Here is a 26,672-nt window from a genome sequence, read left to right on the forward strand (position 1 = left end):
GTTGACTCAGATTTTTATTATATATATTACACATCGAAGATCATCGGGTATAACGGAATTATTACATGTGCCGAATATGGCGGCATTTCCAGGCAGTACAACCTCAAATGCTCAGTCTGTTTTCTTTAGTATTCTTCATGAAAGGGATACTCCGGATGAACACCAAATCTGCAAAATATACAAACAGACCATCACGTCCTATTATCTGATGGATAAAAGCTACAGAGAAAATCTCAGAAAACCAAATCATGGGAGGATTCTGATTCATAAATCCCAAATTAATCAATGTTGTCATTCTCAGAATATTTTTTTTAGTTTTTTCTTCAATTCTAAGATAGAAAAATTGCAGTTCAGAGAGGCCATTTTTCATTTTTCAATTGTTAGCATTACCCTAAAATTGAAAATTTTTCGTTGCTAAAATTGAGCTTTTCGGGTGATGCTTTAGTGACGCCACTTATAGGGGGCGCTAGAGGTATGATTATTTCATTTTTTATTTTTGGGGGGGGTGCAAACTTTGTTATTTAGAATCCAAATTTTTCTTTTATTTTCATTCTCTTTTTTAAACAGTATGACTTTTAATTTTTTTTTTTCTTAGACCTAATTATTACTTTAATCCATGTTTCCCATCAGTCGGGATATTGTTACTTTTGTGGTGTTGTTTGTGGTGTTGTAATTAGTAAATTGATATTTTTAGATTTTTTTCGATTTCGGGGAAAAGTTTAGATTTTTCGAGTCAGAATGTTCCACAAAGCCTCTTTGTTACAGGTCGGTGGTGATTATGAAGAGTTTTGTGTTTTTTTCATTACTTTTAGTGTTAAGGGGGGGTTATTTTCACTGCCAAAATCTATTCTTGGCGACTTGACTTCGCCTCCTTCCCCGCGCACCTCAGCGCTAATGGACGCGGCTCGTAAACTGGTTTTATCTGGGGATGTGATTGTGCCACGGCTCGGCTTCTCCTCCAGCCAAGAAGGAAATTTATGTATTAACTTGTACAGATTTATGTTAACAATGAGACACAAAGGGATCGGCGGACGAGGCTCAAAAATCCGCACAAGATCTAAACATTTATTATAAAAAAAAATAAAATAAAAATGTTTTAAAGTTTAATATTTCATATTTTCTCCGACTTAAAAAGTAAATAACCCTTTAGGAGTGACCCGGAAAACTTTTCTCAAAGTTTTGAAAACTTTTTCAATTTATATTTCCACAACCATTTTCCAGTTCTCTGCTTGCTCTAAGAAAATAGAAAAATTTCTCTAGGGGGCTAAAAACTTCGTCCTAAAGTCCCGCCGGGTTAAATTCACCAACACGTCGTTTCAATTCAGCGACAGCAAGAAGATATTTCACTGAATTAAAACAGAAATCAAATTAATCCCTTCTCGACGTAGGACGTAGTTACACATCGGGTATCGGGCTCAGGAGCTGAGGGCGCATCATAAGTCGGCAGCCCATTCCGATCAATCGCTGTGCAAAAATTTTTCAAAGATTTAAAAAATAGCTAAATAAAAAAATAAAATAAAAAAATGTATAAAATAAACAACAAATAAATGAAATAAAAAGATAAAAATATATAAAAATTAAAAATAAATACAATAAATAAATGCCAAAATTAAAAAAATAAATACATAAAATAAATAAAAATGTAAAAATAAAATACATACAATAAATATAAATAAAATAAAAAATAAATACAAAAATAAATGAATACCAAAATAATATTAAAAAAAATATATATATATAAAAAATAAATATAAATACATATCAAAATTAAAAAATAGATACATAAAATAGGTAAAAAAAATAAAAATCAAATAAAAAAATAAATAAACTAAAAAATCATATAAAAAATAGATAAATACCAAAATAAAAAAAATTAAAAAAATCAAATAAAAAAATAAATAAATACCAAAATGAAAAAATATAAGAAAAAATATACACATAAACAAAATTAATAAATATAAATAATTCAAAATAAATACCGGTACATGAAATAAATAAATGTAAATAAAATACTAAAATAAATAAATATAAATAAAATTAATAACATTAATAATACTGAAGGTTTAAAAAAAAATAGGGGCACAACTATTTTTTTTTAACTTATTTCCAAATGTTTTTTCCAAAAAAGACCACAGTAAATAATGAAAAATAAAACTTAAAACAAACAGTCCCTTATTTCCATTTTTCTCATTCAAAACAACAACTCGTCCGTTAATAAAACGAGTCATCAAAAAAAAATCTCCGCATTTAGGTTTTCTGTGCAGTGATTTCACTTTCTTTATAATTTGCGTGATGATATAAAATAAATATAATATTCCGTACTCTGGAATCACCATGTAACGCAGGTTCCTGTTGAGTCCATCAATGGTTTTCATGTCCTCGGGTGTCAGCTCAAAGTCAAAAACCTGCGGAGAGAAAATGATTCCCATAAAGAACGGTTTTCCTGAGCTCAGTAGAGATGGCGCATCTCCTTCATGTCTGCCACATACAGCGCCACACTTTTAATAGTGGTGGCGCCTGGTATTACATCTCACTGCAACTGGCCCATTATTATTATTAGTATTTATTTATATAGCGCCATTAATTCCATGGTGCTGTACATGAGAAGGGGTTACATACAAAGTACAGATATCATTAACAGTAAACAAATTTACAATGACGGACTGGTGCAGAGGGGAGAGGACCCTGTCCTTGCGGACTTACATTCTACGGGATAGTGGGGAAAAGACAGAAGGTTGGGGGTGCAGCAGCTCTGGTGGTGATGAGGCGGCAGCTCAGGCGGTGGTGAGGCGGCAGAATGGTCATTGCAGGCTGTAAGCTTTCCTGAAAAGATGGGTTTTCAGGTTCCGTTTGAAAGATCCGAGGGTGGTGGACAGTCGGACGTGTTGAGGCATGGAATTCCAGAGGATGGGGGATGTTTGGGAGAAATCTTGGAGGCGGTTGTGTGAGGAACGAATAAGTGTGGAGGAGAGTAGGAGGTCTTGGGAGGATCGAAGATTACGGCGGGAAGATATTGGGAGATTAGTTCAGAGATATAGGGAGGGGAAGGGTTGTGGATGGCTTTGTAGGTCAGTGTTAGTAGTGTGAACTGGATGCGTTGGTGAATTGGGAGCCAATGGAGGGATTTGCAGAGGGGAGAGACAGGGGAGTAGCGAGGAGAGAGGTAGATTAGTCAGGCAGCAGGATTAAGGACAGACTGGAGTGGTGCAAGAGAGTTAGCAGGGAGGCCACAGAGGAGAGTGTTGCAGTAGTCAAGGCGGGAGATGATGAGGGCATGTACAAGAGTTTTAGTAGATTGAGGACTGAGGAAGGGACGGATTCTGGAAATATTTTTGAGTTGGAGGCGACAGGAGGTGGCAAGAGTTTGGACGTGTAGTTTGAAGGACAGGGCAGAGTCGAGAGTTACTCCGAGGCAGCGGATTTCAGGTGCGGGAGAGAGCGTGATGCCGTTTACCATAATAGATAGGTCGGGTAAAGAAGATCTGTGAGATGGAGGAAAGATAATGAGTTCAGTTTTGTCTATGTTGAGTTCTAGGAAGCGACAGGAGAAGAAGGAGGATATGGCTGATAGACACTCCGGGATTCTGGACAGCAGAGAGCTGACATCTGGGCCAGAGAGGTAGATCTGAGTGTCATATGCATACAGGTGGTACTGGAGGCCATGGGACTTTATGAGTTGTCCTAGGCCAAGAGTATAGATGGAAAAAAGTAGGGGCCCCAGGACAGAGCCTTGGGGGACTCGAACAGAGAGAGGGGGCGGGATGAGGAGGTAGTGTGGGAGTGGGAGATGCTGAATGTGCGGTCAGAAAGGTATGAGGAGATCCAGGATAGGGCAAGGTCTTTGATGCCAAGGGAAGAAAGAATCTGTAGCAGTAGGCAGTGGTCAACTGTGTCAAAGGCAGAGGACAGGTCGAGAAGGAGGAGGATGGAGAACTGTAAGTTAGCTTTGCCTGTGAGTAAGTCATTAGTAATTTTGGTCAGGGAAGTTTCAGTTGAGTGGTGGGGGCGGAAGCCAGATTGCAGGATGTCAAGGGAATTCAAGGGAATGACGCTGAGCTGCAATACCAGACACAGCCACTATCGATAGCACGGCGCTGTGTCTAGCACACATGATAACGATGCCTGTCAATCAGCAGATCCCCCAACAATCATTTCCAAAGTCAAGTCATAAACTGAGTAGTCACAAAAAGCCCATATTAAAAAAACATACAAATATATATATATTTTTTTTTACCTTGAAGTTTTCTCTGATCCGTGCTGGAGTATAACTCTTAGTGATGGCCACTACTCCACGCTGGATTTGGTATCGTATGGCAATGTGTGCTGAGGTTTTACAATATTTCTTCCCAATTTCCGCTAATACCTGGTCTTCTAGAATAAATGGCGAGTTCTGATCCACCCTGAGAAGTGATTGTAAATTATTAATATTACATTTATTACATAAAAGTTAGTTATATGCGTCTCATTACAGGAAATCAGATAAGAGGCAGCTGCCTAGAGTGTAAACCTGACTGCCATGGGAGGCAGCATAGGACGGGGGGGCCAGCACTGAATTGTATCCGCTCTTTGCAGTAACAATTACTGCAGCTTCCTGTTGCCACCACTAGAGGGAGCTCTCTGCATACAGATTTATACAGCTCCCATTCAGTTGACTACAGACTGCATTAATCCATATGCAGTGAGCTCCCCCTAGTGGTGGCTCCAAGCAGCCAGAATTACAAGCATTTAACTGTCAATCGTGACCGCAGCAACTAAACGATAGAATGAGAAGTGATCCACAAGGCATATGTACAATAAAACCTAAAAAAAAATACAGCTAAGAAGAAGCCACGGCACACCACATACCAGTCCTTGTGTCTGTGTGACCCCAGAACGCTGTACCCAGAAATCAATATGTCCTTGAATTTGCAGTATTCCAGCAGCTTACTCTGGTTCAGGTATGGGTGACATTCAACCTGCAAAACATAATAAATGAGACTAAGAAATATATTTTGTAACTATCTTCCTTCAGTCGCCACTAGGGGGAGCTCTGGAGCTTACTGCAGACTGTTTCTACATGTAACTCAATGGTACAGCAGTCTGCGATAAGCTCCTAAGCTCCCTCTAGTGGTGACTGAAGGAAGTTAAAATTCTAACATCCATTTTTATTTTATATTTCTGCACAGAATTTGGAGCTCTGATCTTTAGTTTTTTTTTTATTACCTGGTTCAAGACTGGTTTATACTTGAGTCCGGACTTATTAAGAATTATTTCCAGCTGACGACGATTAAAATTGGAGACACCGATAGATTTTACCAGTCCGGCATCTTTACATTTCTCCATGGCCTGTGAATAAAGGACACTCATTGGATCACGGGGGGATGATAAGCCAACTTCCCTATTACAATGCATTCGTGACATCTGATGGGTGGATCGGCAATTATTTCATGGCCATAGAATTAATTGATGTCTGCAGCCACCACTAGGGGGAGCTTCAGAACCCATTGCATACTCTATACATTCAAAATATAGAATTGTATAAATTAACAAATAGATATTACATTTTTTTTTTGGGGGGGGGGCTGGGTAATTTTCATACTGACGGCATATCTTTAAGATAGGTTATGAATATCAAATGGTTTTGTGCCTGACTCATCGATCTGCTGATTGAAGAGGTTGTGTTGTACTGAATGTGGCACAGCGCCATGCGTTATGTATTGGCAGTTAGTGGTATTGCAGCTCTCTCCATTCATTTTTATAGGAGACAGCTTGCAGTACCATTTACTGCCACTACACAATGTATGGCGCTGTGACCTGTTCAATCAGATGATCAATGGGGATAACATGACACCCACTGATCTAATATTGGGAAAAATGGAGTGAAATCTAAAAAAAACCCATTTAAATACGTCATAGAAAAGCTATACCTTTCTGACCCATTTGCTAACACCCTACTATGGTTCTAGTTTTTCCCCTTGGCCCCCAATGTGTTTTTTCTAAGTCGCTCAAGGACGTGGCTCAGCGTTTCCATCCATAGCTATCACTTACCTCCCAAATCGCGCAAAGGTCCGTACTTGTATCAAAGAGAATTTTCCCATTTTCATCCATAGGGAGAAGATCTCCTCCAGCCTAAGAAGTAAGAGCAATTCATCATTCCTGACGGCTCCAAGTGGAGTTTACACCAAGGGCTGGATAATACATCTGAATCCAAGTAACAAAATCCCAAAACTGAGGCACCGGAGTGGGGAGTTCATCTCAAAGACATGTTAAGTAACATCAGAGGCTTCGAATAGACTAATATTAAAGCTCAATCTCTAGAATTAGAATCTCCCGAAATTCAGTCAACTCAATTCATGGGGAGAACATTTGATTTCCATCAAAAAATTAATGTGAATCCAACCTGATGAGAAGGGGTTTAAAAAAATCCCAAAAGTTATTTTCATCTCTCCATGGCTCCCAAAGGACCTGTCATGCCACCTCCAATCCCCGCCTGGCCACTAGGTGGTCACACGGGAAAGAAAGGAGGTTATCGACAGGTGTGTGTCTCATATGGATATGTACAGCTTAGTCAACGATGGTGACCACCAGAAAACTCAAGGAGAGAAGAAGGGTGAGGAGCTATTTGTACGGTCTGGTGGGAAGTTGCGTTGGTGGTTCTTGTTTGGGGAAGAATAAGAAGAGGTGAATATATGCTTTATTGTTTTCTACCCCTTTCCAGGTCATCATAACCCAGACATATGGTGAAGGCCACTCCTGGTAGAATTTTATTTGCATGGTCACAATATCCCACCTGGAAAGAAAAGGGCCAGTGTATGATGAAAAGATCCATGTAGTCCATCTGAAGAGTCTCCAGGGATTGTCTCACATTTGGTTCCACCAGTTCCGGTTTGTGAAACGTTGACCATAACTAAAAAATAATATATATATTAGAAATGTAGACCCGCTGACCATAGAAGAGAAATATGTTCTGCTTTACAACCTCGTGTGACCACTTCAGAACCAAGAGTTCCATGTATCCAGATGGTGGTCACCTAGACAGAAAGTCTAAGGGTAAATGTAGAAGAGTTGTCCATGTTAGCCCAAGAGTGCTAAGTCAACCAACGATTTAAACCTAAGGGGATTAGTGAGGGGATAGGGAAAGCGGGACGTCTTATAGAGGTCCTCTTGATCTGACGGGGCCTATTTAGTGGAAGAAACCCTTTGACCTGCAGATGTTTGGCAGAGAATGAACGGCAAATCCTTCCCACCGCCAACAGCACAAGTTAAGACATTGAGGCTTCGTAATGTGTTTTACATACTGATATTTGACCCCTGCCTGGAGTACGTTGGCTCTCCTCCATTTCTAATAGCGAGAAACTTCCATTCCTCAAGGAATAGACGGCTTAATCCATCCACATGTGCTCGAGACCATGTCCAAAAGCACATTTAGTGCTGGAGTTCCTTGGTCGGGAAGAGGCCACCTGAAGAGGGAAGCATTACAGGAGGAGGAATGGAAATTCACAGTAAATATATAAGGCACTGAGTTGTCTTCTTACAGCTGCAATCAAAATTGTAAGTTTGGTTGACTGGCAAAATTTACAAACTTTCTACTGTTTTCAATAAATCAATGAGACAAGAACAATGTAAATAGCTAAACAAAGCGAATATATGAAGTGATGTCTCCAAATTCAGCACAAAAATGCCACTTTCTCTGACTACTGCAGTTTTAGGTTGATTCATCCCTTCATTACCAGCATCTTTAGTACGTAGTACTGGCTGTTATGACCTACTGCTCTTCTGGCTGTTATGACCTGCCGCAGATTTGATGTGTAGCTAGACACCAGCTTTGGCCATGTTTCAGAGGAATATTAGCCCATGCCTCTTGGACAATGGCCTCCAGATTTCTAATGTTTTCTGCCGCAGCCACCTTGTTCACATCTCACCAAAGATTTTTTATGGGGTCCAAGTCAGGATACTGTGACAACTATTCCAGAATCTTTCAGGACCTCTTCTGAAACCAGGCCTTGGTGGACTTTGAGGCTTGGGATACTTTTCCTGTTGGAAGGTCCAATGGCTATCAAGCTTAAGTTCCTCACAGAAGGCATGATGTTTTCGTCACCGACTCAGCAACAAGCTTCACTGTAGACATCACAGAGACACCACTGGGCTTCATTGTTAGACATCACCAAGCCACATCCATGCTCCACTGCAGGCATCACTGAGCCACAGAAAAGTTTCACTGTATGCATCACTCAGCCAACGCCATGCTTCACTGTATACATCATGAAGTCACTGCCATTCTTCACTGTAGACATAACTGAGCTGCCACCATGCTTCACTGTAGGGAATACCGAGCTATGGACATACTTCACTTTAGGCAGGATATTTTTTAAGCAGATGCTTCATTATTCTACAGACAGATTGCTAATCCATAGGCCCTAAAAGTTCAAGTTTTGTTTCAATGCTCCACAGAAAAGGATTCCAAAATGTCTGTGATTATTTATATGGTTCTGATAATTTTGAAGACAACTGTTCTTGTTGGTAAATAGCGGTGACATCTTGGAGACTGGGCATGGAGACCTTCAACGTTTCATATATGTCTCACTGTACAAGCTGAAAGCTCACAGCTGCTGCCACCAGGTCTCACTGCAGGTCTTCTGCAGTCACTGGAGGGTCTCTGACCACCTGCCAATGTGGTAATCTAGTGGCAGCCAGTGACAGCATCATCTTCCTACCAAGGTCAGGTAGTGGAGACAGTGCTCCTGTAACGTAGATTTTTTGATATCTGTTTTCATCTGTATCTCCAGGAATATTCATTGCCTTTGTAACTTTTTGAAAAATTTTCCTTATTTGTGCAATAATCTTTCTTTGTGGACAAAATTTTTGGACCAATAGTCTATGAGACCATTAGTCATAAAGAATCTGCTAAGATTACTCAGGAATGCTGATAAAAAAGTTGATACCTTGCAATGCAGCAAGTCCATGACATAACGCATCTTAACAATCAGAGGGTAGCAGGTCCTAACAGCCAGAGAGTGGCAATTCATGACAGCCAGAGGATAGGGTAGCAGGTTATAACAGCCAGAGGGTAGAAGGTCATAACAGCCAGATTGTAGCAGGTCATAACAGCCAGAGGGTAAAAAGTCATAACAGCCAGAGGGTAACAGGTGATAACGGCCAGAGGGTAGCAGGTCATAACAGCCAGAGGGTAGCAGGTCATAACAGCCATAGGGTGGCAGGTCATAACAGCAAGAGGGTAACAGGTCATAACAGACAGAGGGTAACAGCTCTTAACGGCCAGCGGGTAGCAGCTCATAACAGCCCGATGGTAGCAGTTCATAACAGAGAGGGTAGCAGTTCATAACAGAAAGAGGGTAGCAGGTCATAACAGCCGGAGGAGATCTATTAAGTACTAAAAATACTCTAATGTAATAGTTGTGTTGTTGCTTACATTGTTCTTATTTTATTGGTTTATTGCAAAGAGCAGAAATTTTTTACTTTTTTAATAAACCAAATTAGTATGGGGAGTCATTTTGGCTGTTTTTGGGTGTATATCTTTTTGAGGGGTAATTCTCACTATCGTAGGGGTCTGGTGTCTGTCATGATGGCACTGTTTGGGGAGAGAGCTGAGACAGGTGTAAGTGGCAGCCATTAACTTATCTTGGCATCATCTCCCCATCACCGCGGTATAGCCTTCAGCCCCGTCCTGATCTATAAATACCCACTGACATTATATTCATGTATCAGGTGGATCAGGATGAGCAATTATACAGTAAATGGGAGAACTCACTTTCCCAGTGTAGAACAGCTCATCTCTCTTCATGGTCCCATCGGAGATCTTCTTCTTAATCACCCGTCCCACTTCCTTTTCATTTCTGTAGTAATGAGCCCCGTCTATGTGGCGAAAACCAACTTCTATCGCAAATTCCGTGGCCGATTCACTGTCAGCGACTGGAAACTTGGAGAAAAGATAAAAAAATTGGATAAGTAGAAGGGAAAACATATGAAAAGTGTATGTGACAGCGGAGAACAGGGAGACAGTGTCTAACCAAAAGACGGCAGGTGTGCATGGATGAAGATACAAACCTTCTGCAACAAAAAAGCAAACACTTAGGTTAATCAGATAAATAACTGTATAATATATTTATAGAGGAAACAAAGTATAACTAATGTGATAAATTACATGATTATGATTACCTGAGATTACCACTAGAGGGAGCGACCAGCATGAAGTACACTGAGTAAGAGCTGCATAATTCTGACTGCCAAGAGCTCCCTCTAATGGTAGCTGCAGGGAACTGTTAGGAGAGTGCCGATACAAGAAGAGAAGCAGATGGGTGTCAGCATAGGATCAGTAATTTAATGTATGTACACAGTGACTGCACCAGCAGAATAGTGAATGCAGCTCTGGGGTATAATACAGGATGTAACTCAGGATCAGTAATGTAATGTATGTACACAGTGACTGCACCAGCAGAATAGTGAGTGCAGCTCTGGGGTATAATACAGGATGTAACTTAGGATCAGTAATGTATGTACACAGTGACTGCACCAGCAGAATAGTGAGTGCAGCTCTGGGGTATAATACAGGATGTAACTCAGGATCAGTAATGTAATGTATGTACACAGTGACTGCACCAGCAGAATAGTGAGTGCAGCTCTGGAGTATAATACAGGATGTAACTCAGGATCTGTAATGTAATCCAAGATGGGGGATATATAATGATTCCTGTACAGACTAGAGATCCTGACCTCGCAGTCCTTAGTGGTTCCTGTGTGAGATGAGATAGCCGTAATCGCAAATTAGACAATGGCAACCTGAGGTCTGAACCTATTCTGCCTGAAAGGCCATCGAGTTGCTTTATGTTCCTCCTGAAGAACTGGAGGACAGAGCAGAGTGTAAATTACCTACATATGGGAAAGTGTGCTGAAAAAGGAAAAGAATCCAGAGTGAGTAGAATAAACCATGAAATCTATATAAATAAAAATGTAAATATTCTTTTGTTCAAAATCAAATCTCCAAAATATCTTCACCGATTGCTTTGAAAATTTGACCCAGCATTGCATTCAAATACGAGCGTGTTTTTATATACCTATGATATAGATGACACACCTGTGACAGGTAAAACATGCTTTTATTTAAACAGCACCATCTGTTGGAAGTAAAAGCAACAACATTGTTTATGTTGAGTAGTCTCAACATGAACAATTAAATAGTGATCATGTATTGTTTAATTAGTTATTTTTATGTAGATGGTGTCATCCATTTCATTTCGATTTAATTCAAAGGTGAAGATGTCCTTATTCCTCGCATTCCATTTTTTCCATTTAACCAGACTGAGCCACAGCACCACATACAGCTAGTCTCTATATATAAATCTGGATGTGTACGTGTGTGTGTGTATCACCAACCAATCACGAAGCAGCAGAGAGGGACGTGGTTGGAGAGCGGGGCTGAGGACGGATACAGCAGGACAGTGCATGGAGAGCGGGGCTGTGAGGAAGACAGTCTTCAGGACAGGGGCCAAATAGTGCCGGCACCCTCCCAGCCCTGTCCCGGCTCAGTCGCCGCTCTCCGTCACCAACTGCGCTATCCCCCTCTCCCCTGCAGCTTCCCGGCCTAAATTTAGTCCCCGGCTTCTAGAGCGGCCTACTACAGCGTTACGCCATGCCCCCTGCAGGCCACCCAATCACATGCGCTGCAGCTCCGCTCTAGCTCTGCCCACTCCGGCTGAACGAACAATCTGCGCACATCTTCCCTCTTAAAGGGATGTCCTGTATGGAAGTTAGGGCAAATCCCTCAGTGCTCTGATTCTCACCCCAGGCTTCTATTAAAGGGATCATTGGTATTTAAGTCAGGGCAAATCTGCTCTGGTTCTGATGCCAGGCTGACGGGATGATGTGGGATATTAGGGGTAGTAGTCCGGTGGCTCTGGCTGACGGGATGATGTGGGATATTCATAGAATCATAGAATCGTAGAGTTGGAAGGGACCTCCTGGGCCATCTGGTCCAACCCCCTGCTCAAAGCAGGATTCGCTAAATCATCCCAGTCAGATGTCTGTCCAGCCTCTGTTTGAAGACTTCCATTGAAGAAGAACTCACCACTTCTCGTGGCAGCCTGTTCCACTCATTGATCACTCTAACTGTCAAAAAGTTTTTTCTAATATCTAATCTGTGTCTCCTCCCATTCAGTTTCATCCCATTGCTTCTAGTCTTTCCTTGTGCAAATGAGAATAAAGTTGATCCTTCTACAATGTGACAGCCCTTTAGATATTTGTAGACAGCTATTAAGTCTCCTCTCAGTCTTCTCTTTTGCAAACTAAACATTCCCAAATCCTGCAACCTTTCCTCATAAGACAGGGTTTGCAGACCGGTCACCATTCTGGTCGCTCTTTTCTGAACTTGCTCCAGTTTGTTGATGTCTTTTTTAAAATGTGGTGCCCAAAACTGGACACAATATTCCAGATGAGGTCTGACCAAAGAGGAGTAGAGGGAAATAATGACTTCACGTGATCTAGACTGTATGCTTCTGTTAATACATCCTAGAATTGCATTTGCCTTTTTTGCTGCTGCATCACACTGTTGACTCATATTCAGTCTGTGATCTATTAGTATACCCAAGTCTTTTTCACATGTGCTGTCACTTAGCCCTATTCCTCCCATTCTATATATGCTTTTTCCATTTTTATTGCCCAGATGTAGTACTTTGCATTTCTCCCTGTTAAAAACCATTCTGTTTGTTGCTGCCCACTTCTCCAGTTTATTTAAATCTTTTTGAATCCTCTCTCTCTCTTCTCTAGTATTAGCTATCCCTCCTAGCTTTGTGTCATCAGCAAATTTAATCAGTTTACCCTCAATTCCTTCATCTAAATCGTTGATAAAGATGTTGAACAATACAGGGCCCAGGACAGAGCCCTGTGGTACCCCACTTGAGACATTCTTCCAACTGGATGTGCAGCCATTTACGACCACTCTTTGGGTCCGATCACTAAGCCAGTTATGAATCCACCTAACAGTTGCCTTGTCCATTCCATACTTAATCATTTTTTCAATAAGGATTGTATGAGAGACTTTGTCAAATGCTTTGCTGAAGTCAAGATATACTATATCTACAGCATTTCCTTGATCCACCCAATCAGTGATACCGTCATAGAAGGAAATTAAGTTAGTCTGACATGACTTATTAGTTACAAACCCATGCTGACTCTGTTTAATCACTTCATTCTTATCCAAGTATTGACATACATGTTGTTTAATAATTTGTTCAAAGATCTTTCCTGGTATAGAAGTCAGACTCACCGGCCTATAGTTACCTGGGTCCACCTTCTTCCCCTTTTTGAAGATAGGAACAACATTTGCTCTTCTCCAGTCTTCTGGCACTTCTCCTGTTCTCCAAGAATTTTCAAAGATTATAGAGAGGGGTTCAAAAATTTCTTCTGCTATCTCCTTCAGTACTCTGGGGTGTAATTCATCTGGACCTGGAGACTTGAATTCATTTAGGCTAGCTAAGTGTTTCCTCACTATCTTTCTGTTTATAGATATCCTGGATTCTTCTATTCCCTTAATAGGACAGTGAATAACAGTTGATGTTACATTTCCTTTCTGAGAGAAAACAGATGCAAAATAGGAATTTAAAAGTTCAGCCTTCTCAACATCCTGTCTTACCATTTCATCATTTTCATCCTGTAAAAATCCTATAGCATCTTTGACTTTTCTTTTACTTTTGACGTATCCCCAAAATCCTTTATTATTGCTTTTGACATCTCTTGCAAGCCTCAATTCATTTTCAGCTTTAGCTAATCTGATTTGTGTCCTGCAGGTTCTGCAGACAGCATTATATTCTTCTTTAGATATGCCTCCCTCTTTCCATTTTATAAACATTTTTTTCTTCCTTTTTAGCATGTGCTTAAGTTCTGTGTTCATCCATCCTGGTTTCCTTAACTGCTTCCTATTCTTCCCTCTTTTCGGAATTGTTAACAACTGTGCTTTGAGAATTTCATTTTTCAAGATTTCCCATCCTTCCTGGACATTTTTGTCTTTAAGGATATCCAGCCATTGGATTCCTCCAATTCTCTTTCTGAATCCCTTAAAATCTGCCTTTCTGAAATCTAACCTTGACGTCTGAGTCTTCACAGGTCTTCCGCCTCTAGTTATCCAAAATTCTAAAATAGCATGGTCGCTACCTCCTAGGGTCCCAGCCACTTTTACCTCCTCAACCATTTCCTCCCTGTTTATAAGGATTAGATCCAAGGTAGCAGTTCCCCTTGTTTTCTCCCTTACCTTTTGGAAGATAAAGTTGTCAGCAAGAGAGGATAAGAATTTCCTTGACCTGTTAGTTTTGCCTGAGAGAGATTCCCAACAAATGTCTGGATAGTTGAAATCTCCCATGACAACTATGTCATATTTTTTGGAGAACTTGGCCATTTGATGCATAAAGAGTTCATCCATAGCTTCAGCTTGCACAGGCGGCCTGTAGTAAATGCCTACAATGGTGTCCTTTCCATTGTTCTGTCCTTGTATTCTTACCCAAACAGTTTCCACAGAACTCCCAGTCTCTGAAGCTTCAATCTCTGTGCAGATATACGCGTTTCTAACATACAATGCGACACCCCCTCCTCGTTTATCAAGTCTGTTTCTTGCAAATAAGTTGTATCCTTCTAGTCTTGTATTCCAATCATGTGTATTGTCCCACCAAGTTTCAGTGATTCCAATGACATCATATTTCTTTTCCTGTGTTAGTAGTTCCAATTCTCCTTGTTTGTTGCCCATGCTTTGTGCATTAGTATAGAAACATTTTAGTTTGTGATTGGTTTCTCTTTCTCCAATATTTTTATTAATTAGATTCTTTCGTCTTTGTTCTTCCTTTCCACTTCTAATAGCAGAGTTCTCAATAGCATTTGTCAGGTGTATGGCTTTTTCTGGTCTTTTGCTTCCCTTCCCATGTTGTTCTAGTTTAAAGCTCTCCTTACAAGTGTAGCAAGGCGACCTCCAAATACACGCTTACCAGTCTTCGTAAGGTGCACCCCATCTCTAGCAAGTAGTCCATCGTATAAGTAGTTCACTCCGTGATCCAGAAATCCAAATCGTTGCTGACGGCACCATCGACGTAGCCAGTTGTTCACCTGCAGAATCTTATTCCACCTCCTTGTTCCATGGCCATCCACTGGGAGGATGGAAAAGAAGACCACCTGCGCTCCCAGTTCTTTCACTTTCTTGCCTAAGTCTTCAAAGTCTCTGCAGATGGTTTCCAGGTCGTTTCTTGCAGTGTCATTTGTCCCCACATGTAGTAGCAGGAATGGGTAGTCATCTGTAGGTCTGAAGAGTCCTGATATCCTGTCAGACACATCTTTAATTTTTGCACCTGGAAGACAACACATTTCTCTTGAAGTAATATCCGGTCTGCAGATAGCGGCCTCTGTTCCTCTCAACAGGGAATCCCCCATGACCACCACTCTCCGTTTCTTCTTCACAACATTTTTCTTTCTCCATCCAGGAGGACTCTGAAGGCGTACAAGGTTGCTGCTTGTTGGTAAAGTCTTATCCTGATGTATTTCTTCATTGTTTTCCTGCGTGAGAGCCTGGTACTGGTTTCTGAGCAGTATGGGTGCTGACTGCCTCCTGATCCTCCTGCTTCTCTGGGTCACATGTCTCCATTCCTCTGTTTCTTCAGGTGCACTTCGAATTTCTTCTCTTTCTGTAACATGAAGAGATAATTCTGCTCTGTCCAAGAACTCTTCACCTTCCTTAATGATCTTCAACGTAGCTAACCTCTCTTCGAGATTTTGCAACTTTTCATCCAACAGGGACACAAGCTTGCATTTGTGGCATGTGAAGTTTGGCTTTTCCACTGGTAAGTCTGTGAACATGTAGCAAGAAATGCAGCTCACCAAATGGCTCCTGGCCTCTTCCATATTGAGTTTTCTTAAAAACGATGAAAGATGAGCCCAAATTCGCGCGCCGATAGGCGCGCGGTTTTTCCGATTTCCTCTTTTCAGCTGCAACGGCCAAAACCCAGTGATCGTTGAGCTCGCGGAGACTCTTCACTTATCCCAGAAGGCACTGGGAATATGCAAATGATCTCCTCAAGACTCTTCCCCTGGTTTATTAGGGGTAGTAGTCCGGTGGCTCTGGCTGACGGGATGATGTGGGATATTAGGGGTAGTAGTCCGGTGGCTCTGGCTGACGGGATGATGTGGGATATTAAGGGTAGTAGTCCGGTGGCTCTGGCTGACGGGATGATGTGGGATATTAGGGGTAGTAGTCCGGTGGCTCTGGCTGACGGGATGATGTGGGATATTAGGGGTAGTAGTCCGGTGGCTCTGGCTGACGGGATGATGTGGGATATTAGGGGTAGTAATCCGGTGGCTCTGGCTGATGGGATGATGTGGGATATTAGGGGTAGTAGTCCGGTGGCTCTGGCTGACGGGATGATGTGGGATATTAGGGGTAGTAGTCCGGTGGCTCTGGCTGATGGGATGATGTGGGATATTAGGGGTAGTAGTCCGGTGGCTCTGGCTGATGGGATGATGTGGGATATTAGGGGTAGTAGTCCGGTGGCTCTGGCTGACGGGATGATGTGGGATATTAGAGGTAGTAGTCCGGTGGCTCTGGCTGACGGGATGATGTGGGATATTAGGGGTAGTAGTTCGGTGGCTCTGGCTGATGGGATGATGTGGGATATTAGGGTTAGTAGTTCGGTGGCTCTGGCTGACGGGATGATGTGGGATATTAGAGGTAGTAGTCCGGTGGCTCTGGCTGACGGGATGATGTGGGATATTAGAGGTAGTAGTCCGGTGGCTCTGGCTGATGGGATGATGTGGGATATTAGGGTTAGTAGTTCGGTGGCTCTGGCTGACGGGATGATGTGGGATATTACGGGTAGTAGTCCGGTGGCTCTGGCTGACGGGATGATGTGGGATATTAGGGTTAGTAGTTCGGTGGCTCTGGCTGACGGGATGATGTGGGATATTAGTTGTAGTAGTCCGATGGCTCTGGCTGATGGGATGATGTGGGATATTAGTGGTAGTAGTCCGATGGCTCTGGCTGACGGGATGATGTGGGATATTAGGGGTAGTAGTCCGGTGGCTCTGGCTGACGGGATGATGTGGGATATTAGGGGTAGTAGTCCGGTGGCTCTGGCTGACGGGATGATGTGGGATATTAGGGGTAGCAGTCCGGTGGCTCTGGCTGACGGGATGATGTGGGATATTAGGGGTAGTAGTCCGGTGGCTCTGGCTGACGGGATGATGTGGGATATTAGGGGTTGTAGTCCGGTGGCTCTGGCTGACGGGATGATGTGAGATATTAGTGGTAGAAGTCCGGTGGCTCTGGCTGACGGGATGATGTGGGATATTAGGGGTAGTAGTCCGGTGGCTCTGGCTGACGGGATGATGTGGGATATTAGGGGTAGTAGTCCGGTGGCTCTGGCTGACGGGATGATGTGGGATATTAGGGGTAGTAATCCGGTGGCTCTGGCTGATGGGATGATGTGGGATATTAGGGGTAGTAGTCCGGTGGCTCTGGCTGACGGGATGATGTGGGATATTAGGGGTAGTAGTCCGGTGGCTCTGGCTGATGGGATGATGTGGGATATTAGGGGTTGTAGTCCGGTGGCTCTGGCTGACGGGATGATGTGGGATATTAGAGGTAGTAGTCCGGTGGCTCTGGCTGACGGGATGATGTGGGATATTAGGGTTAGTAGTTCGGTGGCTCTGGCTGACGGGATGATGTGGGATATTAGTTGTAGTAGTCCGATGGCTCTGGCTGATGGGATGATGTGGGATATTAGTGGTAGTAGTCCGATGGCTCTGGCTGACGGGATGATGTGGGATATTAGGGGTAGTAGTCCGGTGGCTCTGGCTGACGGGATGATGTGGGATATTAGTTGTAGTAGTCCGATGGCTCTGGCTGACGGGATGATGTGGGATATTAGGGGTAGTAGTCCGGTGGCTCTGGCTGACGGGATGATGTGGGATATTAGGGGTAGTAATCCGGTGGCTCTGGCTGATGGGATGATGTGGGATATTAGGGGTAGTAGTCCGGTGGCTCTGGCTGACGGGATGATGTGGGATATTAGGGGTAGTAGTCCGGTGGCTCTGGCTGACGGGATGATGTGGGATATTAGGGGTAGTAGTCCGGTGGCTCTGGCTGACGGGATGATGTGGGATATTAGGGGTAGTTGTCCGGTAGCTCTGGCTGATGGTATGATGTGGGATATTAGGGGTAGTAATCCGGTGGCTCTGGCTGATGGTATGATGTGGGATATTAGGGGTAGTAGTCCGGTGGCTCTGGCTGACGGGATGATGTGGGATATTAGGGGTAGTAGTCCGGTGGCTCTGGCTGACGGGATGATGTGGGATATTAGGGGTAGTTGTCCGGTAGCTCTGGCTGATGGTATGATGTGGGATATTAGGGGTAGTAATCCGGTGGCTCTGGCTGATGGTATGATGTGGGATATTAGGGGTAGTAGTCCGGTGGCTCTGGCTGACGGGATGATGTGGGATATTAGGGGTAGTAGTCCGGTGGCTCTGGCTGACGGGATGATGTGGGATATTAGGGTTAGTAGTTCGGTGGCTCTGGCTGACGGGATGATGTGGGATATTAGGGGTAGTAGTTCGGTGGCTCTGGCTGACGGGATGATGTGGGATATTAGTTGTAGTAGTCCGATGGCTCTGGCTGACGGGATGATGTGGGATATTAGGGGTAGTAGTCCGGTGGCTCTGGCTGACGGGATGATGTGGGATATTAGTTGTAGTAGTCCGATGGCTCTGGCTGACGGGATGATGTGGGATATTAGGGGTAGTAGTCCGGTGGCTCTGGCTAACGGGATGTGCGTTTCTGAGTTACTGTTTACTGTTCTCATATGCTACATAATCACCGTGTACATAAGTATTGTTCTTTAGCCCGATCCACCCAGTATTGCGGTTTTACATGAAGCCTAGGTGGGTCATGCACAGAAATAATTCAGCAGAAAATCAGAAGTATCTTAAAGCAACATGGTACTATTATTCAGCAAAGCGTCTATATAATGGTACAATTTTGATTCTTGTATATATTCATGTGCCATATATTCTCCCCTTAACAGTCCCTCCTTTGGAGATATGCAAAATCAAAATCCTAATCTCGTCGAACCTATCGATCTGTCCTCCCGGCCTACCTATATCAACAATGCTGGAACCTAACTAACTAATCTTCACCGTATATACGAGACGACCCATCTCTAGTAGATGGACCCCCTCCTAACGGACTTTGCACAGGAGGAAGTCAGATCCTGGACTTTCCCTCGTTGGTTTGCTTCAAGCAGGCATATTCCGGAGGTGGTGCTTGCATGTTTTCATTGGGACATCTTTCATACAGGGGATCTTCGAAATCGGCATGCATGGTCATCACTGTGGTTTCCATAGTTTTCATCATCATTTTCTTAAGGCATGGCACTATGCAGCATAGAATTAAAGAAAATATGATCAAAGGACATAAAATAACTTTTGCAAACTTAATAGGTCAATAATTGCCTTTATGACATCCCCAGTATATTTTATAAACCGTTGTTGATTATTGTATAAATAGTTTATCCGCTTTGCATTCTTATTTACAGGGATGGTGGATTTAAACACAACTATTGTCTCGTTCTCGACTTTGAATTTGTCAGGTACTCCCTGTGTGCCCCCCACTGGTATCTATGCTTCTTAGCCAAAATTTACCTTTTGTGTCACCATTTTCCCTCCCAAGTTTAGTACTTGAGCCTAGTACATATAACCCTTGCTCACTGTTGATTCTGAAGGGTTGTCAATAGTAAGGTACAGAACTATGCATCCCTCCTTGGGGCAGTGAGTGGCAGTGACAGGGAGTATTGAATCTGGAAGGCCACTCTGACCCTTAAAATGGGCTTTGGACAGGGTCATGCGACTTAATAGGCTTATTCCCCATTTGTCCCTTCGCTGTAGGGCCTGGGCTGGTTGATGTCTCCAGTCACTTTTACCAGTGTGCCACCCAACAAGTGACCAGTCCTTACAGTTTGACCCTACAGTAGTGACACAGATGAATTGTGTATTAACCCCGATATGAAACTGTGCCATGGGGCCTGGACATTTTTATTGTGAGACAGTAGTCAAATTGATATGTTACTCTTGGGGTGGAGACATTATACCAGAAAGTCAGTATGCCCTTCTCATGAGTGACTACCCCTTGGTGACTGACTACCCCTTGAGCTAGGAGAAGGATAAGTGCCAGATGGATGAAGAGTGGCAGCCGCTACTGGACTCTGGATCCGGCATCTCCTTGCAGTGGGAAGCGAGGACCCATGGACTGCTGCGATAGTTGACAGGACTTGGAACAGGCTGTCATCTCTAGGTTCAAGGGTACGTCTGTTGAACCTCTTGGTGATGAGGACTCAGTCACCGGGCAGGATCTGGTGGGCTCCTATGTCCTCAGGATCTGGGATGGATGAAAAGACTCGAAAATGCATTTTAGTCACATGTTTTTAAACTTAGTCTACATATAGGCAATTATACTTGTGCGTGTATGTGACCCAAGGGAAAGACTAAACTCTTATGCTATGACCCCTGTTTCCTGTATAGCATCAAGTATGTAGAGTTTTGTTCGAGGCCTTAAATTTTCCTTGTTCATCCTTTGGCGTATTTCATCCTGTATAACTTCATCTTAGGTCCATTTCTTCTTTTCTTCCTTGGATACTTGTTTCTGGAGTGTTATTCCTTTTCCTCTGTTTCCGTGTCAACCGGTATTACTGCTGCTTCTTTTGCTGTTACTTCAGCTAGCCTGTTGCCCACTGCTTCCCTTGAAGTGTCTCCAGTGTGTGTGCTTTTACTTTTACCACCGCAACTCTTCCTGGCATCAACAAGGACTCCATTAATTCTTGCATGGCTTTGTGGTGTCTGACCGGCGTTCCGTTAGCCGTGATGAAGTCTCTTTCTCTCCAGATTGATCTTGATAGCTTCATGTTGAGTGGACCTCTCGTATGCTTCTGTCAAGGCCTGCAGTCCTTTTGGATATAGGCAGTGGTTTTGCTGGCAGCAAGTTACTTCTGTGGCTACTGCTATACCAGTGTGCAAACGGCCTTCTTGGTCTGCATACCTTGGTCTATCCACAAAGAGCATCAGGTCAGGATCTTCCAGGTGTTCTCTTGCCTCATGACAGCAAGACAATCGCGTTCAGCCATTTCAGAGTCGACTACCTCTTCCACTAATGTGTCAGAGATGTGGTTTTCATCCTCCATCTTCCTCCCCCCTTTGGCAGAGGTAGAAGAGTCGCTGGATTATGGACAGCACATCTGGAGATGGTGACGTCCGGGAGCAGAGTAGGGCATTGCAGACAGGTGCTTTGGGCCAGGATCTTCAACTGGTGACCCATAAAAATATCAGAAGCTTTGTCCAGCACAGGTGGGTTGCAAACACGGTTCTCATGCAAGTTGGGACTCCACGAGCCACTGGGTCAAGTCTTGGAGAGTAGAAGCCAGGAGGGCATTGTCTTCCTCCGTGAAGCTGTGTTAGGACTCCATTTACATGGTCAGGCTTCTTCATGACAAACAGACAAAACAGTTCGGTATAGCCTGGCAGTCCTAGTGCTGTGAAAATGTGATTGCAATTTAGCATATAAAACGCATTGATGTCTTCTTTGGTTAACCTTAAAATAGTTATAAAAAGGTTGCATGTGTAGAAGAGCAGTATTGGCTTGGCTGTCTTCAGTCAGGGTCAGAGGTCATCCATATGTATTGTAAAACGAAGTGGCTGTGGGATGTATCCTCTTCCAGGGCTCCAGGACCGTGGTCATGGCTCGGGTGAACATAGAGAGGCTATACTGTGCCCCTTGAGGCATCATAGTCCAAATATATATTGCTGGCCCTCGTGTGAAAACAAACAGGTACTGGCTTGCAGCATGTAGAAATAAACTGAAGAAAGCATTGGCCAGGTCAATCACCGTGAACCATAGAAAAATAAATAGAATTGATAAAAACAAAACATAGTGTGTGGGTTTGATACCATAGATGTGTTCAGTACTATAACTTCATTGACAGCACATAAGTCATGTATTATCCATAACTTCATAGAAATAATTGCAAATTATGAAATGGAGGGTGAAATAGGATGAATATTGCAATTTCCTTGGCAGCAGGGCTACTGGCTTCGGCCCCACCTTTACAAACTGGATTTTCAGCCTGCCAATATTGAGTCTGGGATCAGTGCCATTAGTTCAACGCCCACATGATCTACAGATGTGTCCTGTAAAAAAGAAAAGACTACATACTTCTTCAGCAAGTAGATCAATATCCCTGATTACTCTTCTGATTGCATCAGGACCCACCAGGAATTTGAGAGGAGTATCCTCAACCTCGGTCTGGGTGAGAGATGTTGTTTCTCTACTGTATTTTTGTGGGGGGCGGGCTGTAAGAGTACGTACTTTCATGGGTTGTGGAATCAGTATGCCAATACCCTATTAAAATCTGGAGCTCGATGTTGGTGGGTGTCAAGCTTCTTCCAACTTGGAAATAATTTGCATTTCAAATCTGAGATCCAGAAACTTTTTGTTACATCGGTGGAAGAAACTATCCACAGGTTCTCCTTTTCCCTGCATGACATCCTGGAGAATGTGGGGTCTGGCAAGCTGCTTACTAGGGTATCTGTCTCCTGGTATTTCCAGGAGTCCTTGCATGTAGTAGATTGTGTACAAAAGTATGAGCTTTGAGGCTTAAAAGATGATGATGATGATAATTATGTCCCCTCACCATATAACGATAAATACTGTAGATTATCAGTCTGAGCTATTTATTTCCTGTCTCCTCCGGTTCTGTTTACTTATATACCTCCATGTCATATTCATCTTTTTCTTCATTATTCTTTTCATAAACTACATTAATTAATAAAACTATAATGGATGCTGGACAGGATGTAGCATAAGACGTGCCGTCTATATAAATAGTTGGAAAGAAGGTACGGCTCTTTGGGTTGCTCATCTAACAGTCAGAACAAGTCTCACTATATTCTGCATTCTGCGTTTGACAGCTGGCACACGTCCAGTCATCGGGAATGTATATAGAAGTATAAATGAATGTAATGCAGATATTGCAACTGACATCTTCCTGTGTAAATATTTGTTTTGCACAAGATTCAGCAATCTTGTTATATTCCTCTCCTCATGCCCTTTTTTTTTTTTTTTTTCCTAACTTCCTCCGCCATCTTATAAAATGCTTCAGGGTCCTGTAACTCCTCATAATTCTATGATTCTAAGATTCTATGATTCTATGATTCTATAACACCTGAGGCTGGGACGCTGCTCTCTACTCAGTAACACATTCTTCTATCCCTTCTTATCTAATGCTCCTCCCCTCGTGATCGGAGGGTTTCTTAACGTACATTTTCTTCCTCACTCCACTATGGGTCATATCTGTCTTATAGATATCGACTGACCGCTCCCACCCATTCTATCATCTGAATTCTGAGTATATCTGAAAAACATTTGTATGTGTGCGTCTTGAAACAAATTCTCACGGGGTTATGAACAGTGGGATATGTGACTGTAAAAGCTGTATGTACTCCTTATGTCCGAGTAAAGGGGTCTTCAGAGAACATAGTGATGTCTAGCTATCTTGAACACAGTAATATAGGAAATTAACCAACAACTAACACCAGAGTATTTCACAAATTTTGTGTATCCAGAAACTGCGTAGTATAAAAATACCTGATAAATTGTTAACATTTCTGTTTCCTCAAAACTTTCGCTTTAAAACATTTCAAAGAAAACATCTCACAGAGAAATGTAGTGACCTTAGTAAAACAATAACTAAAAAGTAACAATAGACCTCGGATCTCACAGAGATATCTGTACAAATCAAGCAATTACCATTCAAGTAATTCTCTTTCTACCTGAACAAATTTTTTTAACAACGAACCTTATAATTATAGTATGCAGAACAAAACCAGTTTATCCAATTCTCTAATTTCACATTTCTTTGGATTCAGGAAATGCAGCTGAAATAGCAGTCTAACCAGTATGGCAGTATATTCAGTATGAGAGCTGCGGACAGGCGTGTCTCAACAATGCATCAATACTTCAAAACATAAAAACTATTATGAATGTATTCCTTATCCCTTTCACTGTTCTTTGTTACCAAGGCAACTAGGGCTGGGCTTTTTGTCACTTTAGGTGTAGTAAATAGTGGTAATCACCTATAAATAGGTGGTTGATATTTCAGCAGAGGGGGAAAAATTAGTAATCACCTCTTTCCTTAAAAATGTATATACCGTGTCATTCACGTCACCGGGCCCAGTTTATACCGTGGGCGTATGGCCGGACGTGAGCACCTATATGTATATATCTGATATATATACCTATATATAACTTCTTCGACCGTCTAAGGTCGGAACCAGGGTGATAACCCAGTGTGAACAACCCCTTTGTACTCTGCTCTGTTTTGTTTCTAGTAGCCCTAGTGCAGTATGAAATAGTTTTTATCAGATACTAGATGGATTCTAGACACACCCTCCGAATTGGTTAGACCGGATAATACACACAGACAATTAAGGAATTATATACCTGACCGGGTCCGTAGGCTCAGGACTTTCAAACGTGGTCAGTTTAAGGGTTCAGAGAAGACAGCCAACTATCTCCTCCCAGCCGGACGTGAATACAGAAGGGTAGGTAAGATGATATATTTTCTCACCAGGTCTCGAGCTGCAGCCTCGTCCTGCTGGAAAGACGTCCGTCCTGGGGGGAGATTTTGTTGCGGCTGTGATCGTCTGGTATCGTCCTGAGCCCCACTGTTTGAGCGCCAACTGTTGATTCTGCCGCACTAGGGTGTGGCCCGTCTTAATTGTCTGTGGCCAAATTGGATCTTTGGTAGAGATTTTACGTGCACGGAGAAAAGAATACACAAGACAATGTGTATCGTGTCAGTATGATTCTTCTCTGTCTTTAAAGGGAAGGTGCCATCCAAAAAATTTTTTTTCAGCAATTGAAAAAATGTAAAGAATTAATATTTACATTTTCTTAAAAAATATTATCGTTTGTTTTTAATTTTGCAAAATATGAAAAATAATTTTAAAAAGTTTGGCATTTCCACTTGTTAACACTAGGGGGAGCAGCTACTGAAATCTGGCACAAAAACCTATGACATCTATAGACACAGTGAGCAGCCATTTTGATGGGGCTTGCAAAGTTACTGACTGTCTTTGCATGTAAAGTCTGGATCAGAACAGGCCATCAATCAGCAGACATGTTTCCTGGATTTCTGTGGAGCAGACAAGTAGACGGTCCATCCATGTGAATAAAACACAGCGCTCTTTGTACAATCCCTGGCACCGAACAGGGCGCCCCCCCACAGACCAGCACACTGCTCTCCTGAAATACTCTGTGCTGCTGTCACTCTGCTCCTTCCACCATACATCAGGCCCCTGTCCCCTCGGTTTCACACATCGCCAGGACGGGATCTGAGGAGAGGAATGGGGTCTTCGGTCACCGAGGATGGCAGGCAGCAAGGATTCTGGGAGCAGGGTGACAGCAGCACAGAGTATTTCAGGAGAGCAGTATCACACGGGATAGGATTAGATACACAGCTCAGCAGTCAGTATCACACGGGATAGGATTAGATACACAGCTCAGCAGTCAGTATCACACGGGATAGGATTAGATACACGGCTCAGCAGGCAGCATCACACAGGAGAGGATTAGATACACAGCTCAGAATACAGTATCACACAGGATAGGATTAGATACACGGCTCAGCAGTCAGTATCACACAGGAGAGGATTACATACATGGCTCAGCAGTCAGTATCACACAGGATAGGATTAGATACACGGCTCAGCAGGCAGTATCACACAGGAGAGGATTAGATACACGGCTCAGCAGGCAGTATCACACAGGATAGGATTAGATGCACGGCTCAGCAGGCAGTATCACACAGGAGAGGATTAGATACATGGCTCAGCAGGCAGTATCACACAGAAGAGGATTAGATGCACAGCTCAGCAGGCAGTATCACACAGAAGAGGATTAGATGCACGGCTCAGCAGGCAGTATCACACAGGAGAGGATTAGATGCACGGCTCAGCAGACAGTATCACACAGGAGAGGATTAGATACACGGCTCAGCAGTCAGTATCACACAGAAGAGGATTAGATGCACAGCTCAGCAGGCAGTATCACACAGAAGAGGATTAGATGCACGGCTCAGCAGGCAGTATCACACAGGATAGGGTTAGATACACGGCTCAGCAGGCAGTATCACACAGAAGAGGATTAGATACACGGCTCAGCAGGCAGTATTACAGATATGCCCACACTGGTGAAACTTCCAGCCCCCCCCAATTATACACAAGACTATGGGCTGTATAAGTCACTGTCCTCCTCAGACAGCCATAAAAGCAAAGGTGTCAGATTACCGGAGATCACTGGGGCTGTGAGTGAGGAGGCGGAGACAGAGCAGGAGGACGCTGGAGCAGGAAGCACAGGGCTGAGCCTGGAGTAAGCAGGACAGAGGAGCATAGAGGAAAGTCACCCGCACTCACCACTCTCCATCCTCCGGCTCCAGCGAGCGCTTCTCTCCCCTGCTGACCACCTTCTCCTTTTCTTCAGCCTCTCCTCACAACACAGGACCCGTTATGCCACAAGTGGTCCTGTGATAGAGGGTAAGTGGAGCTCAGCAGATAGCACTGGGCTACAGTAAAATGGCGCCCAGCCACACCTACAGCAGTGAATGGTG

The 26,672-nt window shown here is 43.1% G+C and overlaps 2 protein-coding genes across 6 annotated transcripts in view; one reads left to right on the forward strand and one right to left on the reverse strand.

Moving 5' to 3' along the window:
* Positions 1-25,115, reverse strand: LOC141083288 (aldo-keto reductase family 1 member C1-like). Of its 3 annotated transcripts, XM_073567471.1 has the most exons (9): positions 24,506-25,115; positions 9,749-9,916; positions 6,770-6,886; positions 6,028-6,108; positions 5,203-5,325; positions 4,846-4,955; positions 4,235-4,400; positions 2,323-2,405; positions 1-168 (listed from the first exon to the last, which is right to left on the reverse strand). In XM_073567471.1, exons 2-9 carry the CDS (start codon positions 9,779-9,781, stop codon positions 126-128), a joined length of 756 nt encoding a protein of 251 aa, XP_073423572.1. In that variant the 5' UTR covers positions 9,782-9,916; positions 24,506-25,115; the 3' UTR covers positions 1-125. The 3 variants fall into 3 exon arrangements, with proteins under 3 accessions (XP_073423572.1, XP_073423570.1, XP_073423571.1); XM_073567469.1 differs by lacking the exon at positions 24,506-25,115 and having other exon boundaries at positions 9,749-11,931; XM_073567470.1 differs by lacking the exons at positions 9,749-9,916; positions 24,506-25,115 and adding an exon at positions 7,278-7,464.
* LOC141083281 (rho crystallin-like) overlaps positions 22,156-26,672 on the forward strand; it is a 19,449-nt gene continuing 14,932 nt past the window's right edge. Inside the window, exon 1 of one of the 3 annotated variants that reach the window (XM_073567458.1) lies at positions 22,156-22,313. The gene's annotated coding sequence lies outside the window, so the exon portion shown is untranslated. Of the gene's footprint in view, positions 22,314-24,587; positions 24,607-26,672 lie in introns of those variants that run through there. The other 2 variants (XM_073567457.1, XM_073567459.1) reach the window with 2 other exon arrangements.

The sequence above is a fragment of the Dendrobates tinctorius genome, unplaced genomic scaffold (assembly GCF_039654945.1).
Source record: "Dendrobates tinctorius isolate UK_male_01 unplaced genomic scaffold, ASM3965494v1 ptg000020l, whole genome shotgun sequence".
NCBI lineage: Eukaryota > Metazoa > Chordata > Amphibia > Anura > Dendrobatidae > Dendrobates > Dendrobates tinctorius.